Source organism: Castor canadensis, chromosome 13, assembly GCF_047511655.1.
Source record: "Castor canadensis chromosome 13, mCasCan1.hap1v2, whole genome shotgun sequence".
NCBI classification, from domain to species: domain Eukaryota; kingdom Metazoa; phylum Chordata; class Mammalia; order Rodentia; family Castoridae; genus Castor; species Castor canadensis.
In genome coordinates this window covers 14875014-14893012 of record NC_133398.1, presented here as the reverse complement: position 1 = coordinate 14893012, position 17999 = coordinate 14875014, and the positions used below count along the sequence as shown (strand labels likewise).

Here is a 17999-nt window from a genome sequence, read left to right as displayed (position 1 = left end):
AGACACTGTGAGAGAAAGAAGCCAGTCTCACAGGATTATATGCTGAGGACTCCATCTATGTGACATTCTGGGAAAAGCAAAATTATGGGGTTGGAGAAAATAGAACATTAACTGTCAGAGGTTTGGGGCAGAGAAAGGGTTTGATCACAAAGAGGTAATGCTGGGAATTTTTTGACATTACGGAACTGTTGTATGCTCTGATAGTCGTGATGGTCACATGAGTCTAGAATGGTACACATACATACCAAAAAACTATAAGCATATACATCGTGAAAGGACCCATTTGTCAAAAATGATTCCACACTTAAAAATGGTGAATTTTATTTTATGTACAGTATATCTCAACAAAGTTGATTTAAAAGATAAGTAAAATGAAACAGCGAAATGTGAATGGCTACACTTGGGTGCTACACACTCACAGGTCGATCTACTCGTCAGGTATCTTCTCAGCACGTCATAACACCTACTCCTCTCTTTAATAAACACGTGTAGGACCTCAGTGCATCTTCAAGCGTCGGCCCTTGGCCTCTTGTTCACACTTATGGTTTCAATTTTGTGAAACAATTGGTAGGTTCATTAAAACCTCCTTTTAAATGTTTTAAGGAAACAGCATATAAAACATTCATTCAAACAAAAGTCTCTCCCGCCAGATGCTTCCTATAAAGAGAAACTTTATTCTATTACTCAGCTACCAATAAAATATTTATGGCACTGCCTGGAATGCCCACATTGTAAACAATGCTAAAATTCTAAACAACACTTGAAAGAATATTTGTCCTATTTATAGGTAAAGAAGTTTAAAAAAACATAAGAGAAAGGCAAATATGCCTTCCGAAGGTCACACAAATGCCAGATAGGCCCAAATGAATAAAATGAAATGCAAGAACCATCTCTTCCATGGCGGCCCGGTCAGTTCTCTGCTAAATACCACTTCCTTCAAAGCTTCCTCGGCTGGACTGGCGACCCTTCTACACGCTTCCACACCCCCAAGAACCTCCTTAAAGGGAATCTGATGAGTCAGGCAGGTCTGTTCCGATCACTCTCTTGCTTAATCCTCCCTCGTTTTTTCCATCTGTGTTCACCCTATTTATTTATATGTTTATTTGCTATCATGTCTTACACGAATATAATCCTCTTCTGTGGGCAGGGAATTGGTCTTTCATGGCTGTCTGCTCATGATTTTTAGCACCGTATCTGGAATGCACTGGACACTCAACCAACATTTGTTAAATAAATGAATCAATTAATGAATGAACAAAATCCAGACTACTTTACTAGGTGTATGATCTTGATCAAGTTCATTTTGTCTGTGTGCCTCAGTTCCTTCACCTATAAAAAATTGGTATTGTAATAATATCTATGTCATAGAGCTATTAATAAAGATTAGAAAGAATGAATAAAAACATTTGTATAGAGCCTAGCACAGCAAAAGAATTTAAACCATATTAAAAATAGAATTTGAACCATATTAATGTTTTTATCATGTGTACTTTTCCCGTGACAAGAAACAAGTTCAAGGGGAAAAAAAGCCTTGAGGTGGAAGAACTGAAAACAGCTTACCACACAGTAGGAATAAATACCCCAAAATATAAACCCACAAAATGTGACTTAGAAATGCAATGCCCAAAAGTAGGTTAATGCCACCTCATGTGACACAAGGCTTGTGTGACTGGGAACTGCAGCCATAGAAGTGAGAGTGTGCCAACATGGCTACGAGGTGGGGCTTTCTGAAGTGGAGAGGGAACAATTTTGCGGGAGCTGCATAGTCAGGCCTTCTGGCTCCCTCTTGCCTAGCCACAAGTTCCATCTAAAAGGGAAGAAAAACAAAGTCCAACAGCATAAAAAAGAATCAGGGCAACGATAACCAACCTCACCTCAACTGAAACATAGGCAAGATCCCAACCTCCGGCTATCACTTTCCCTGGGTTGCAGGAGCCCAGGCCTCCAAAGCAGAAGCTCACCCTACCAGGCCATCCTTCTCCCAAGACAAAGGCTCTAGGGTCAACAGAATCCAACTCAACTCCCAGTGCCACCGCTTGTGAGTTGTGTGACCTTGGGAAGATTCTTTAACGTCTTTGAGTCACTGTTGGCTCATCTATAAAATGAGGAAAAAAATCAATTACCTCGCAGGAGTGTTTGACAACTAAATGAGCTACGCACCTGGCAAAGCCTGGCACTTAGCAAGCAGTAAACAGAGCACAGCTTTTAAAAGGAAGCCATTTCTCACTCACGCCCTCAGTAAGTGAAGCTTTAAGCTACCATTAATTTTTGTACCCTCTTTCCAAGTACAAAAACTGTCAGACCTTACCTAGACATAAGAAAAACCCATGCACTCTTGCTGCCCAAAGTTCATCTCGGCGAACAATACCGCATGAATGATAACTGCCAACAGCAGCCAAGTGAGATGGTGAGATAAGGAAGATGCTTTGGAATTCATTTCTGATGCCAAAACTCTCCCTGGTGTCTTCAGACCATCAAGAACACTGTTACCAGGCAAGTGTCTATTTATTAACAAACAACACTATAGCACTAACAGAATTTTTAAACTGAACCCAAGAACACTTGGCCTATGACTACCTTATGAACCAACTCTGTATAAGCTTTCAGCCTTTGCTCCTGAATATAATTTTTGCAGAATTACAACATAAGTGAATTTGGATATTCCATGGCTTTCACTTACTTCATGGTGTTGCAGCATTATACATAATTTTCTCTGAAAAACTGCACTAAGCCAGTGCCAATGGCTCGTGCCTGTAATCCTAGCTATATAGGAGGCTGGGATCAGGAGGATCTCAGGCAAAGAGTTTGAGAGAGCCTATCTCCAAACTGGACTGGAGGCATGGTTCAAGCAGTAGAGTGCCTGTCTGTAAGCCCGAAGACCTAAATTCAAACACCAGTCCTGTCCCCCACCCCAAAAAAAAGACTTGCACTAAACTCCACAGCATTGATTGAGAGTCAGTTGTTTAACATTTATGGATTTGGTGTGCTCTGGAGGAAAGTGCATGGGGCTTTACGATCACACTCTGTCTAAGTCTAACCTTTTTTACTTCATCAGTCAAATCAAACTCATAGGCAAGTCATTTAATCTTTTCAACCTCACCTACCTGGTTTATGAAATGCTCTCCACACAAGCTTGTTACCAGAGAAGTCAGACATAACAAATATAAAAGGTAATTTTCCTGTTCCCAATTTTTCATAATTATACACAATGTAACAAAAAAAACACCTTCATGAACAGAGCTTTTTCCTTCCACTGGGTTGGTTGTTTAATATAAATTTCCCCAGAATGGATTATTGGGCTCAAGAGTAATTTTATTTTTATGACTATCAAAATCTCTTTCCAAACAACCACCAAAAAGATTGCAAAAATTTACACTGCCCAGTCCACCATCTGGCCAGGTTTTTGGAGGGCATGGCCAGGACAGGCAGAGGTACAGAAACTCAGAGAGCTCAATCCAGTGAATGAAGGCCATCCTATAGCACAGACAATCCTCTTGAACCTAACACTTACTGGATACCTCACCAGCCAAAATTCCTAGTGCTGGACTCTGTAATGGCCCCGTGTTGTGCAGAGAGCTTCACAGAGAGTGGCTGCCACCCTCACTCTGCCAGCCAGAGACGTGGTCCTCAGCTACTTCCAATGGTCTGCATCCACGGAGCTCTTGCTCTCCTGCGTTGCTCCTAACTCCCCCATTCTCCCATTCTTAGCATTACCTAGCCTTCATTTCCACTTCCTCTAACTGGCTCTGCACGTCCCACCCTCAGTACAATATGCCTCCCTCTAGCTACTCAGTCTCCAGCCACTTTATCAACAGCCACATTGCTGCCCATTTGCTGTGTATCTAGAACCACTAGACACTGTTCTGGCATGTCATTCAGTCCTCCCCACAAGCCTGAGATAAATACTGTTTTTCCCATTTTATAGATAAAGCAATCAAAACTTTGAGGTTTAGTATCCCATACGAGGTCACACAGTCATTCAATCAACACACTTATTAAGTGCCTACCATGTTAGGTTCAATACTGAGTACTAGACATGCAGTAGAAGTGACACATGTTAAGCAAGTATGCAAATAAAGACATAATGCCAAACAGTCATAAGACTACAGTAGAAGAGGCATTTTGCTGAGTGCTCACTAGAAGAGAGAAGAATGAACTGGGAAGGGGATCAGGAATAGCCTCTCTAACCAGGTCACATTAAAGCTGCAGGTCCAGGAACCCAGATATTGAGGAAAGGGGAGGACGTGTGAAGGTCTTGACACAGGAACAAACTGGGTATGTGGGAGAAGAGCAGATGTGTGACGAAACCCAGTGTACAGGGGAGAGAGGAGCACTGTGAGCTCAAAGAGACAGGGAGCTGCCCATCACACAGGGCAGGATCTAAGGGCATTGCAAGAACTGAGGGATTTTATTCCAACAGCAGAGAAACATAAAAGGATAGGCAGAAAACAAAAAGCAACGAGCATAAGCCAGGGGCAGTGAGAGAAGCTCAGCTTAGAGAAGACACCAGCACTTAACTGAGTACCGTGGCATACCAGACCTTAGGTTAGGTGCTGCCCGTGCCACAGCCTAGGAGCTCCTCACGTCACTCTGCACAGGAGGTCCTGGAAGCTGCCCACTGAAAAGCACGGGTAAGTGGCAGAGCCATACCTGAACCCAGTTCCTACTACCCTCAAGTCCACGCTGTGTCCACACGGCGTGCTTCTCAATGTTTCAGGGCTAAATAAATGGGGCAGGCACAGAAGATGAGGAACCACTCCCTGGCGATAAGGAACTCACAGCACAGATGTTACAGAGCAAATTTAAAGAGGGAAACCTCCTCGCCAAACCAAGTAAGACACTCAAATTGAACCAACTGCCTCAGCTGAGACCAAGAACTTTCAACAAATAGGAATACAGTCCTCAACACAAGAATACCAGCATCTCTGGGCAGCTCTGTATGAGAAAAGTGAAGCAAAGGACAAGGACAAAGAGAGATCCAGGTGGGGACAGGAGTCAGACAAGTGTTTTAGCCACATCTGGCTAAGGGTTTTCCCAACTCCTTAGCGAAGAGGCCACTAGAAATTAATCCTACTCAGTTATATCTACTGTTTGTTGCACAGAAATTATACTTAAAACTTCTGGTGTCCAAAAATCCCATTTCTAGGAATTTATCCTAAAAAAGAAAAAGACTCATAACTGCAAAAAGATACATGCATAAGGATGTTGTCACAGCTTTGTTTGTAATAGTGAGAAGTGAGAAATAATTTGAAATGTCCCAGAGCAGGCAATTAAGTAAATTATGGTTCGATGCACCCATTCTAACACAAGTCTTTCTGAAATATTACACAGTAACTACATAATGCCTGTCATCAGTATTAATTGAGATGGAAAGCTACCCATATCACTTCCTGTCAAAGGCCAGAGTTAAAATCTATATACTGATAAAGACAGCTACCCAGACTAGATATGCCACACCATACTCTAAGTCTTCCTTTCTCATCCCGCAAAGAATTTTTAAGGGTAAAAGAGATTTCAGTGCCCTGAAAAGGTCAAGGTAGATAAGCACAGACCTTCAAAAATGCTCCCTAGACAGGCTCACGCCTGTAATCCTAGCTACTCAAGAAGCACAGATCAGGAGGATCGAGGTTGGGAGCCAGCCCAGGCAAATAGTTCGCAAGACTCTATCCCCCAAAAAAACTCATCACAAAAAAAGGCTGGTGGAGTGGCTCAAGGAGTAGGCCTTGAGTTCAAACCCCAGTGCTGCAAAATTTAAAAAAAAAAAAAAATGCTGCATCCACCAGCCCCTCTGAAACCCAGGGAGCTCCTCACTACATTACCATCTAGAAAGGACCAACAGGACAGGCTCCCACCGAAGACCAGAATGACTCCCAAACTTCCCGCCATGAGGCCCTTCCATATAGGCAATTCTATCCTCACTAGCTAACACAGATAACAAATGGTGGAGTACCAGTTTAAAGCCTAAAGGAAGGCGTGATCTTCGCATGTTAGTGAGTACCTAACCAGCACAGAGAATGTGCCAGAAACCTGTATGAACTCCCACTTCTCTGGGCTTGCAGTCCCCAGGTGTCAAATGAGGGCTGGTGACATGCCTGGAGTGACTCCAGCTCAGTTTTGGTGCTCCAACCCCACTCTCCTCGTCTCTCAACCCCATGTCCTTGAGTCTGGCCTTCCTCCCTTTGGCCCACAGCACCAGAGTGGCCTTTTACCTCACATCTTGCCCTACCAGCCTGGCTCCCTCTAAGCTAGTCCTCATGATCGCTGATCACAGACCTCAGTAATCTCTTGAAAACTTAACTCTGGTCATTTCCCTTCCCAATTAAAATCTGTCACTGGTTCTCTTTCATCTTCAGGACAAAATCAAACTAAGCAGTGGAACAGTCAAGAATGTGCAGGACTGACCTCCCACCTGCTTCTATGGCCTCACTTCCCTCACATAGCCTTGTCCTGGCCAAAAGGCACTCACAGCTCCCTGAACTCATTATGCCCTGACATACTCTCTCAACACTGCATTGAGTCCTTGTGCGAGTCGCTGGTCCCTTACCCAACTCCAGCAATGACTCCTCCGAGACCAATTCCCTGAAGCCCCCTCAGTTTGGAGCCCATCCTCTGTAGCCCACAGCACCGGTTACTTACCTCAGTGCACTACTGTGCCATCCAGCTTCCTAATTAAATCATGAGCCTGCTGAGGGGAAACTCACTAGGGCTTAACCTGTGGCTTAATCCACCCCAGATTCCCCAGCCCCTTGCAGGCAGCTTGGCAACACAGGTTTCTACATGAGTATGTTTACTGAGCAGATGAACTCTGAGTAAAACCACAAGGGCCTATATCTTGGTAGACCCTAACTAAATGTAACTGCTGATGTTCAGACAGCAGTCATCTAAGGCTAGAATAATAAGAACTGTAAGTTTCTCCTTTAAATGAAAAAGTGGTCTGGCCCCCTCTTTAATACACACACTACCTCTAAAATTAGCTTTTGATGACAACAGCAGTTCCTACAAGCATCCCACAGAAAGTTCAGACTACCGCCACATAGAAATCTATGGCCTGAGCTACTAAATGAAGCTCAGGCCAAATGAAAAACTTCAGTGACTTATAAAGACCTAAAAGGGAGATACGGAGAATGGTGTGGTCACTTTAATTTCAGCTGCAGAATTTGCTCTTGAAAATGCTACAATAAAAAATATTAATACCATAAAAATTTAACAGCAGCCAAAGGACCACAATCATAAAGAAAACCATAAATCCTAAAACATATTTGCCCATGGAAGCCTCTCCCTCACCTTCAAGAAAAATAGGATTTAGGCCATCAAGAACAGTCTGAGCGAGAGGAACCTGAATCACATGGCAGAGTAGAGAAAAATGACAATAACAGATATAATAACAATAAGAAGGAGAAGCAGAAACAGCTAGCACACAGGATGTGCCAGGAATATGTGCTTCACTCATTAATCCTCTAACGAGCCTGTGAAGGGCTGCCCCTGCCCACTTTAGATACAAGGAAAGTACAGAGAGGTTAAGTAGCTGGCAGACCCAGCAGAGGCTGAGATCCTTAGACAGCACCTATGGCCTCTGAGAATAGCTTTGCCATATCACATCCCCTCAGTTTTTCCTCCATACGACAAATAGGGCTGGATTCAGGAATCCTTTCAGTTCAAAAGGCAGATATGAAATCAAAATTCCAAGATTCTTTCTCACCTAGAAATAAATTTCAAACTGCACCCTTCAAAAATCAATAATAGTTCTCTATCTTGCAAAGCTGCTTTAATATTAAAGTAATGTATATATAGAGTTCAACACTGAAAGTGCCCAGTCAGAGCAAGGGCTCAATAAACAGTGGCTATTATTACTCTTATGATAAAACAGGAACAACCATTTCACAGTAGAACATATTTAATTACACACGATGTAGAATAATCCAATCTCATTCTCGTTTGAGGCCCCAGACCCCATAGCATAGATCTCGTTGTACAAGTGAAATTATAACAACTCAAAGCTCAAAAATTACTTGTTTCCATTACAGATCTGACAAGTCATTTCTTCAATTGGTCACTGGTGGTTTGCAGATAACTATTAGCAGTAATGAGTATTCTAAATTAAATCCAGAGACAGCACCACTCCGTTCTGTAAAGACAACTGGGGAGAAAGAAACATAATTGTGAAGCGTCCTTCTCTCTGTGTCCTCCATTTTCTCTCTGATAAATATCTCTTGTGTTTTGCATAGTATGGATTTCATCTGGTTACAAATGAAGAAGGGTCTAATTCTTCCCATGATAAATGAGAGTGTTGAGCAGGTAACTTGTTAAAGAGAATTGGAATTGGGAAAATAACCTTTTTTCCCTGTTACTTGACAACAAACTCCTTCCACTAACAAATGAAAGACACAATGCTGGAAGACATTAAGCATCCAAGTCAAATCTATCACCAAGTAATCCATTCTCAGGCAATTACTACACAGAAGTGTGTCCAGAATACTCACTCCATTCAACAGCGACAAACTCCACAAAGTGCCAGGGAGGCGCAAAGCAGTAGAGAGACTAATGGCTGCGGACTCTTTGGAAGCCTGGTTTCAAGTCCCAGCTCCACCCTTCTGCATTATCTAACCACAAAGAAGTCTCTCCTAGTCTAAATACTCCTTATCTGTGAAATGGGGATAATACAAAAGACTTCGAGTTGAAGCAGGGCCTAACTAGGAGCCATAAATACTATCTCTTACCTGACTGTAAGATGCCTGGAAAATGTTATTTCCCCTCAACTGTACGATATGGTAGTATCTCATCTTCTGGACACGAGAAACACACCAAATACCCAAAATTAAAACTGCTGACCCTGTCAGAACATACAGGTAGCCTCTGTACAGAGGCTGACTACTTGTACATGGGACAGTCTCAAAGAGAAGGCCCCAAGCCTGGCACCCCTCCACCTCCAGTGTTATTCAGCTCAGACAGTTCTTAATAACCATAGCCCTCTCCAGGGTCTAGCTGGACAGTGGCAAAAAACATGATTTGTTAGAGACAATAATTTGGTATCTCCACTTACATTTTCAAAGTCCTTCATGTTCCGTGCTCTGGTGGGAGAAATCTTTTCTTCTGGAACATCTGGGAGCGCTATAAAAAGGCAAAACAGACATCAGAACAACATCCTGGCACATAGACCACCCAGCACTTCTATCAGGGACTATAGCCCAGAGAAAACAGGAGCAGCTTCCACAATGACCCTGATGACACCTTCTGCCTGTTGTGATTTACTGTTGTGAATACAGGGAGAGCTCTCAGTCATTTTATTTCCAATACTGACAAATTATTTAATCTAGCCCCAGTGTAACCACATGTATCAGAGGATGAACCCAGAAAACGCATGGGGCATGTGGCAAGATAGACCTTCCTGACATGTACTTCCTCATCTTCACATGTCAGGAATTAACACAAAGCCTGACTAACTGACTTCACAGCAGGGCTTGGCAAACTTTTTCTTAAAACACCAGAATTTTTCAGCTTTGCAGGCCATACACAAAGCCTACAACTGTCATAGCTTATCTACTCCTTTGTTATAGCACAAAACCAGCCCTAGCCAACTCACAAACCAGTGGCTGCATTCCCAAGTTTTCTTCCAAAGCGGGCAGTAGCAGGGCCACCAAAAAATAAAACAAACAAAGCAGGCAGTGGGCGGGAAATTGTCAACCCCCACTCCAGGGTGAGTGGAGACAGTGCTGCTACCCAAATCTCTCCACAGCCTCCTTAATCCAACAAACAGTTGAATTAAGTTGACCTGCTCTGCACCAAGCACTGCCTTGTGCACTGGGGAAACAAAGGTGAAGGAGACAGTGATCCCGCACCCACGAGATTCGCAGACAGTGGGTTAGACAGAGGAAAACAAACTGTCATCACGCTGGGCAGAGCACCTGGCACTTTGTGGGTGCTGAGTGAATGCATGAATCTACTCTCCAGCAAAGCCACACTGAGAGCCTACTTTCTGCCAGGAAGCGTTCTGGATTTGTCTCCATCAGGAAACAAATGGAGCCAATACTGTAAAGGAAAGAGACAGAAAGAGAGAGAGAGAGAGAGAGAGAGAGAGAGGGCAATTATATAATATGGTAAAAGGCAAAAACACCATGGAGAAAAATAAAGTGGGAAATACCTGGAGCAGACTGGGGGCTGCAATTTTAACTAAGATGATTAAGAAGGTCTCACTGAAAAGGCTACATCTGGACAGATTTGAAGAGAAGCAGCCAGTCATAAAGGGGACAAAACTCCAGGTGCAGGGAGAAACCCAAGGTGGGAGCATGCCCAGTGAGTCTGAGGAACACTCAAGAGGCATTGGCTGGAGATTATTAAAGGGAACCAACAAAGAGGACCAAAGAGAATTTGTAGAGGACAGACTGTATCTGGTCCTACAGGCGCAGTAAAGGACGGAGTTGCTGTGCTGCTGGAAGATTCTGAATGAGGGAGCAACATAAAGCAGACTCAGGTTTTGACAGGCTCCCTCTGGCTGCCTTGCTGAGAACAGACTGTTAAGGGGCTCGGGAGAGAAACAAGAAGACTGGGGTAAGTCAGGCCAGAGAGCGTGGTGATTTGACCAGAATGGAACAAGTATAAGTGGGTAAAACCTGGTTAGATTCTGGATACTTCAAAAGTGGCAGACAGGAACAAATGAAATTACAATGTCCAGAGAAGAAAACATGACTAAGTGGCCCTAGAGAGAACCAAAGGCAGTGAGACGCTTTCAGCTAACTCCTAATGAGGCAGCAGGCAGGCGCCTGGCAGATGAGAGGTTCAAAATGAGCCAGTCTCAGGTCCAGAAGGAGGCATGGGCATGGTGTATGAAAACCACTGAGCAGACAGAGGCTGAGGAATGGGTGGGGCACACTATGCAGGGCCCTGTTCACCACACTGAGGGCACACAGGTTTGCTTTTCTGCTCTAAGTGGGCCATGCTCTGTCACCTGCGTTAGGGAAGCTTATCCCTCTCCTTGTTCCCTAAGTACTACTCCTGCACAGAAAGTACCAGTTTCTTGGGGAACTCTCACCTGGCTCTCTGATTCTCTCATCCCCTCATAGCACCTTACATTTCTTCACTCCCGACCTTGACCATATGATTTATCACAGTGTAATTCTGTTTGCCTGTGCTCTCAGCCAGAGGGTAATGACAATCCCAGTCCTTAGTTCAGAGTCTCGCACGGCGCAGAGGTACATCAGCTGCATTGCATTAAGGAGTAGGCCTAACCACTTTCTGCCTCCAACTGCCTGCAGTCAGGAAGAATAGAAAACAGGCTCATTGGGTTTTTTTTGTTTAAGGTAAAAATTAACAGGTTCCAAAGGAAAACCTGAGGGTGGCCTATAAGTTGTAGAATTCTCCAGAAACAAACCTGTGACTCTTATTCTACCTGCTCTAAAAGCTTCTTTTTACACATATCTCATCACTTTGGAAAAGAGAAAAAAACACTAGCCAAAATATTTCTAAGATATTTCAACAAGGCAAATTATTAACACTATCCACACAGACACATAGGACAGTGATCCTGTTTTGCTGTTGTTGTTTTGTCATAATATATCTGGGTGGCAGTTCCTAGATTCAGAGCCCAGAACACAGGGGTCTGAACACAGGGCTCTGAACACAGGGCTTCAAAGTGCTCTACCACTTGACTCAAACCTCCAGCATGTAAAAAATAACATTCACTTCTTTCAGCAATGAAAATTATGAAGAATGCTTAGCAAGACCCAAACTGCAGTCTCCACACAATCCAGCTTAAGCACAATGCATTGCTTATTTATTCAGCAACATCACTTGTGGTCTAACCAGCTATTTTACAAAGGTCAGGCCTATGTAGGAATGCAGGACCTCAGCTGGCAAATGGAATCTAGCAGTCTGCCAGAAAGGCCTTGGCACACTGAAGTTGGGATGGCAGCTCTCCTGGACCTCCAGGCCCTCAGCAACAGAGACTAACAAAGCCCCATGCTGAGTCCAGTGTTTATGAAAAGAGGTAGACAACAAATCAGTATATACATACCTAAGATGCTGAGCACCCACTGGGTGCCAGGCCAGGTAGGTTCTGGATCTAGGAATATGGAAGCCCAGGCCCAGGCCTCCTTGCTCATGGTCTCTGTCTACCTCCTATTCAAGAAAAAGCCCAGCTGTGTCCTTACCTCCATTTCCTAAGCCAGCACTGGCCTTGATGCCATCGGGGCCATCGGGTAGAGTAGGAGCAAGACCACTAGAAGAGAACACATGGGATAAGAGATGAGCTAGTGTTTGACAACAGAGACTATTCAGACTGCCTAGAAGGAGCAGGACAGTCATCAGGCCATGGCCACAAGGGACATACAGGCCTGGGAGGCAAGAAGCACAAGGCTTTGAGGCTGAGCTCTGGCTTTTGAACTGAGCCCCAGATCTGACATGTAGCTGTGTGACGTTCAGCAGGGTGATGCATTCATTGACTCATGCCTCAAATGTTTTGTGTGTCAAATGTATGCTAGGTACAGTGACACAAGGCCAAATACAAGTGCTTAGTTTTAGAGTCTTACTTTCTCCGTCTATTAGATGAGGAGACTACCTTATACCTAGAAAAATTAAACCAATGTATACAAACACTTAGCTCATCAGGAATGCTAAAATAAATGGCACCTGTTGTTGTTCTGACATCACCATCATTATTATCATTAACATACCAGCCCAATAAAAGTTAAACTCTTAGGAATCAGGCACCAATTCAGATGTTTTAAGAGTGTCAAACACAAAGGCAGAATTCACTGGTCCCAGAAGTTATACTGGTTGAATTATGTAAGTAGGTTCAGTGAGGGTTTGGGGACGTTGACAGATATCTAAACCATGACAGGCCTCCCCTGGATTCTATTCTAAGTTTTCCAAGCCTCACTTCCTTCAACTGTAAAAGGAAAGTTAACAGCTACTTCATAGAGCAATTGGCAATTAAACAATACACAAAGTGTCTGGCAAGGTATCTGGTATACTGTGAGTATTCCATAAATGGGGACAAAATATCATTGTCACCTTGAAGCACAGAGTGCTTTACAATTTATAAAATATTTACACTCATTAGAACTGCAATTCCCTGAGGGTCTGTGCATTTTTCAAAGGCAGGCTCTGAGGTCCAGACTATTTCAGTGTCACATGGCAGAGTCCCATGGCAGTGAAGTGGAGAAGCAAGTCCAGGATCAAGGCCTTTTACATATAATCCCCAAAAATGCTTCCCTGTCTCAACCTGCAAACTAGGAGTTGATGGCAGCTCAGCTTGACTTCCTGGCAGTTTGCTTTTTCCTGCCCCTAAATCGAAACACATTCTGCTCCTCAGACAATTTTGCCTGATCACCAAACTTCGGAGTTAGAATAAATCTTCAAGATCAGGACTGAGCAGAAAATTGGAAACATCACAAAAAAATCCACCACCAAAAAAAAAAGTTCTTAAAATGTCTTCTATAAAGATAACTGAAAAAAACTTAAATAGAACATGTCCTCAATCATGAGAAAATGCATGCATAGGCGCTGAAGTTGTGCCAGATCCTTTTTTGGAAATAGGTGGGCTATAAATATATAACACCACAAGGGAAATACACTGAAATATCAAAAATACCATTTGTGGAGAAGGGACACCTTTTCCTCCCTCTTAATTTTCTATAATTTTCCATTTCTTCCAGTAAGCATCACTAAAAGAACAAAATCCTTTAACTAAACTGAATTTTAAAAATTAAAATCAAGTCCAACTACCACCTTTTTGCAGATGATGGCCAAAGGTCACACACCATGCTATTGGCCAGGTGTAGCCTAGAGTATGAGCCTCCATTCTCAATCTGGGTTCTCTTCAGCACAGCCATTCCATTAACTCCCATGGGCTGAAATGGCCCATCAGTAACTCAAACCAAGGTCAATCACCATGAAAACTACCTGGCAGACAAAGGCAAAATTTTTGGTCATAAACAACTTCCCACAGACAAACCCTAAGGTTGCCAAATTCCTGCATGGGCTTAACGTATCCACTTTCAAAATTCTATGTATCTCTGGCATCTGTACCTCCAGCCCCAAGCACCTCATCTTTCCATCTGATCACTCACTCTGGGCCTTAGAATTAAGGTTGGGGCCTTGGGGAGAGCCACTGGAAATAAAAACAATGTAATCAAACGAAAGCTTAGATATGATTTTATCATCATACAGACGGGAAGACTGAGGCCCAGGAAGGAGTAGGAACTCAATTTGCTCAAAATCACAAAGTGTTAGTGGCAAAGTTGGAACAAAAACCCAGGCTCCCAGTGTCCATTTCTAGGTCTGGGCCACCAAAATCCCCATGTGAATGTGGCACATGGTGGCGTGCCAATGTCCTCACATGCAAAACAAAGCCTAGTCATAAGACACCTATGTTGCCAGGGGCATCCAGTCTATGCAGGTACCCTACTCGGGACAAGACAGCCTCCCACTTAATCCTCCCACAGTCAATTTCTTTTTAATGAGAAAACAGAGGCCCAGAAAACTAAAGCTGGAAACCCATGCTTGGCTGATTTCAAATCACACTCTCTGCACATTCTCACCACCCTGCTGCCTCCGCGCTGTCCTCCCAGTCCTCAAGGAGGTGGTGAGAGGACCTAATGAGCATGGGTGAAAGACTCCCAGCACTCAGCCCAGCGGTGACTATCTGCTGGGTGCATGAACAGCCCCTCGCCCTCGGGCTTCACGGCCTCATCATCCTGTCTTGCTCTACTGCTGCTCCAGAGGAGCCATCTCTTTCCGGGCTTGTATTTGCTGGCAACAACTATCCTTTCACACGAGACCCAAGGAGAACCAAGGGTTTCACTGACAGTGTTATCCAAGCTGGACATTACAATCAGAAAATAATCACACCATCAAGTACATGTTTGTCACCTAACCATTTCTATTTTTGTTCCTTGCAGTATTGGGGCTGAACGCAGACCCTTTTGCTTGCTAAGCAAGTGCTCTACCACTATGTTACTCATTCTTAGAGACAAAAACGACAGATACACTGAAAACTCTCCTGGATGACCCCTCACTCCCATCACGGTCCCCTCTAAGAGGTAACCACTGACCTCAGGAACACTGTGTCCTTCCAGACCTTTCTCTATGCACTTATATACAGACACATAGTTTTATTTTCTGGCTTAAAATTAAGACAAATGCAATCAAACCACACATCCTATTCTACAACACTACTAAACACTAAATATGGGTCCTAGGACTGGGGCCTTGAGTTCAATCTCTAGTACAAAAAAAAAAATTTCCTAAAGATGTTTGGAACGAATCTGCTTCAATGTTTTTAACTGCTACAAATCATTCTACCACAGTGTTTCTCAATCTTTACTGACCATGATCCATAACAGAATCCCTTAATTCTTAAATATTTTCTATTCTGCTCTACTTTTTTAAATTCGACTGTAACCTACTATGTTGAATTTCATAACCTACAGTGGGTCACAACAAGTCTAAAAGATACTCTTGAAAGGATGTGTATTTACCCAACCCCCTACTGACAGAAACCCAACCTGTTCTCCATTTTTTCTCTTACAAACAACGTTGAACCAACACCTTTCCATGGTCCCGCTGTGCACATGTATGAGGATTTCTCCAGGGCAGATAACAAAAAGCAGAATTGCAGAATCAAAATATATTCACATTTTTTCAAACTGGACAAAGGACTTGAACAGACATTTCATCAAAGAAAACATAATTAATAAGCAGATGGAAAGATATTTAATATCATTAGTCATTGCAGAAATATAAATCAGTTTCACAACTTTTTGAGATGACATGTCACCTCCAAGGATGGCTACAGTTAAAAAAGAGACAACAACAAGTGTTGATGCAGATGTGAAGGAACCTAGAACGTTCAAATCCTGCTGGTGGGAGGTTCCTCAAAATGTTAAACTTACCATATGACCCCAAAATTCTACTTCTAGGTGGTATCCAAGAGAGGTGAAAAAATTATGTCCACACAAAGTGTACAGAAATATGTGGTCTCAGCAACGTTACTCATAATAAACAAAAACAGAACTAACCCAAATGTCCACCAACATGAATGAACAAAATGTAGTATGTGAGCACACTGGAACATTATTTGGCCAGAATGAAGTACTGACACATGCTAAATATGGACGAACCTCACAAAACAGCCAACAGTGTAAGACACCATTCATGTGAAATGTCCAGAATAGATAAATCTACAGAGAAAAAGCAGAAAAAAGGGATAACGTGGGGGAGCAAGGGAGTGGAGGAATAGGGAATGACTGCTAATGGGCACAGGACTTCCTTTTCATTCTTTTTAAATAGTTTAATAAACTCCACAAGATAATAGCAGATATACCAAAATATTTACATAATTCAATTTTCAAATCTCTTATTCAAATAAAAGCGATAAAAGTCACATTTCTGCTATAAACGAGCAGAACCTCTTTCCTCAAACGGATTGGTAAAACAAGATATTTTACATGAGAGGAACAAATCTGTATCTAAGAAGTATTCATACTTGGTTAAGAAAATATACCCCTTAAGTTATACAGCCTAGGGAATATAAAATGATACTTTCTTCTCTTTTAGATCTCTCCATAAAGTTCTAAATTCAACTGCAACTTGAAGAGAGAAACTGATTTTGGAATGCATTCTGAGTAAATCAACACAATTACAATGGGAAGGTAATTAACGCTTCATTTTCTGTATGTTAGGCCAGAAAAAACACAAGTATATTTCTGGCTGGAGCAGTTATGATTCCATGGGCCATACTCCACTGAAGCCTGACAGGCACCCTTGGCTTGGTGTTCTGGGACCATGGCTTTCTGAGGTGGATGGTTTAGGAGAGTCAACACTAATCAACCCAGATGTCAAAGTTTCCCAGGCTCACTGGAAGGAAGGTGAAACACAGACCGCCTGCTATCAAAAAAGGAAACCTCAGAAATAAGTCACTGTGACCTAAGAAAATAAGCAAAAACCCAAAACACCATGTGTATAAGTGACTCAGACACTTAGACTTGAAACTGAATTGCTTTTTTTTTTCATCCTTATTCTCTTTTCTTTTTTTTTTCTTTTATTATTCATATGTGCATACAAGGCTTGGGTCATTTCTCCCCCTGCCCCCACCCCCTCCCTTACCACCCACTCCACCCCCTCCCTCTCCCCCCCACCCCAATACCCAGCAGAAACTATTTTGCCCTTATTTCTAATTTTGTTGTAGAGAGAGTATAAGCAATAATAGAAAGGAACAAGGGTTTTTGCTGGTTGAGATAAGGATAGCTATACAGGGCATTGACTCACACTGATTTCCTGTGCATGTGTGTTACCTTCTAGGTTAATTCTTTTTGATCTAACCTTTTCTCTAGTTCCTGGTCCCCTTTTCCTATTGGCCTCAGTTGCTTTTAAGGTATCTGCTTTAGTTTCTCTGCTTTAAGGGCAACAAATGCTAGCTAGTTTTTTAGGTGTCTTACCTATCCTCACCCCTCCCTTGTGTGCTCTTACTTTTATCATGTGCTCAAAGTCCAATCCCCTTGTTGTGTTTGCCCTTGATCTAATGTCCACATATGAGAGAGAACGTACGATTTTTGGTCTTTTGGGCCAGGCTAACCTCACTCAGAATGATGTTCTCCAATTCCATCCACTTACCAGCGAATGATAACATTTCGTTCTTCTTCATGGCTGCATAAAATTCCATTGTGTATAGATACCACATTTTCTTAATCCATTCGTCAGTGCTGGGGCATCTTGGCTGTTTCCATAACTTGGCTATTGTGAATAGTGCCACAATAAACATGGGTGTGCAGGTGCCTCTGGAGTAACCTGTGTCACAGTCTTTTGGGTATATCCCCAAGAGTGGTATTGCTGGATCAAATGGTAGATCGATGTCTAGCTTTTTAAGTAGCCTCCAAATTTTTTTCCAGAGTGGTTGTACTAGTTTACATTCCCACCAACAGTGTAAGAGGGTTCCTTTTTCCCTGAATCCTCACCAACACCTGTTGGTGGTGGTGTTGCTGATGATGGCTATTCTAACAGGGGTG

At 42.8% G+C, this 17999-nt stretch overlaps 1 protein-coding gene across 10 annotated transcripts in view; it reads right to left on the bottom strand.

Annotated features, from left to right (window-relative positions):
* Cdk5rap2 (CDK5 regulatory subunit associated protein 2) overlaps window positions 1-17999 on the bottom strand; it is a 215737-nt gene that overhangs the window by 192028 nt on the left and 5710 nt on the right. For all 10 annotated transcript variants that reach the window (XM_074051141.1, XM_074051145.1, XM_074051151.1 and 7 more), the window contains exons 2-3: window positions 12144-12211; window positions 9041-9108 (exon numbers count right to left, since the gene is read on the bottom strand). In XM_074051141.1, coding sequence (XP_073907242.1) covers window positions 9041-9108; window positions 12144-12211 — 136 coding nt within the window. The remainder of the gene's footprint in view (window positions 1-9040; window positions 9109-12143; window positions 12212-17999) is intronic.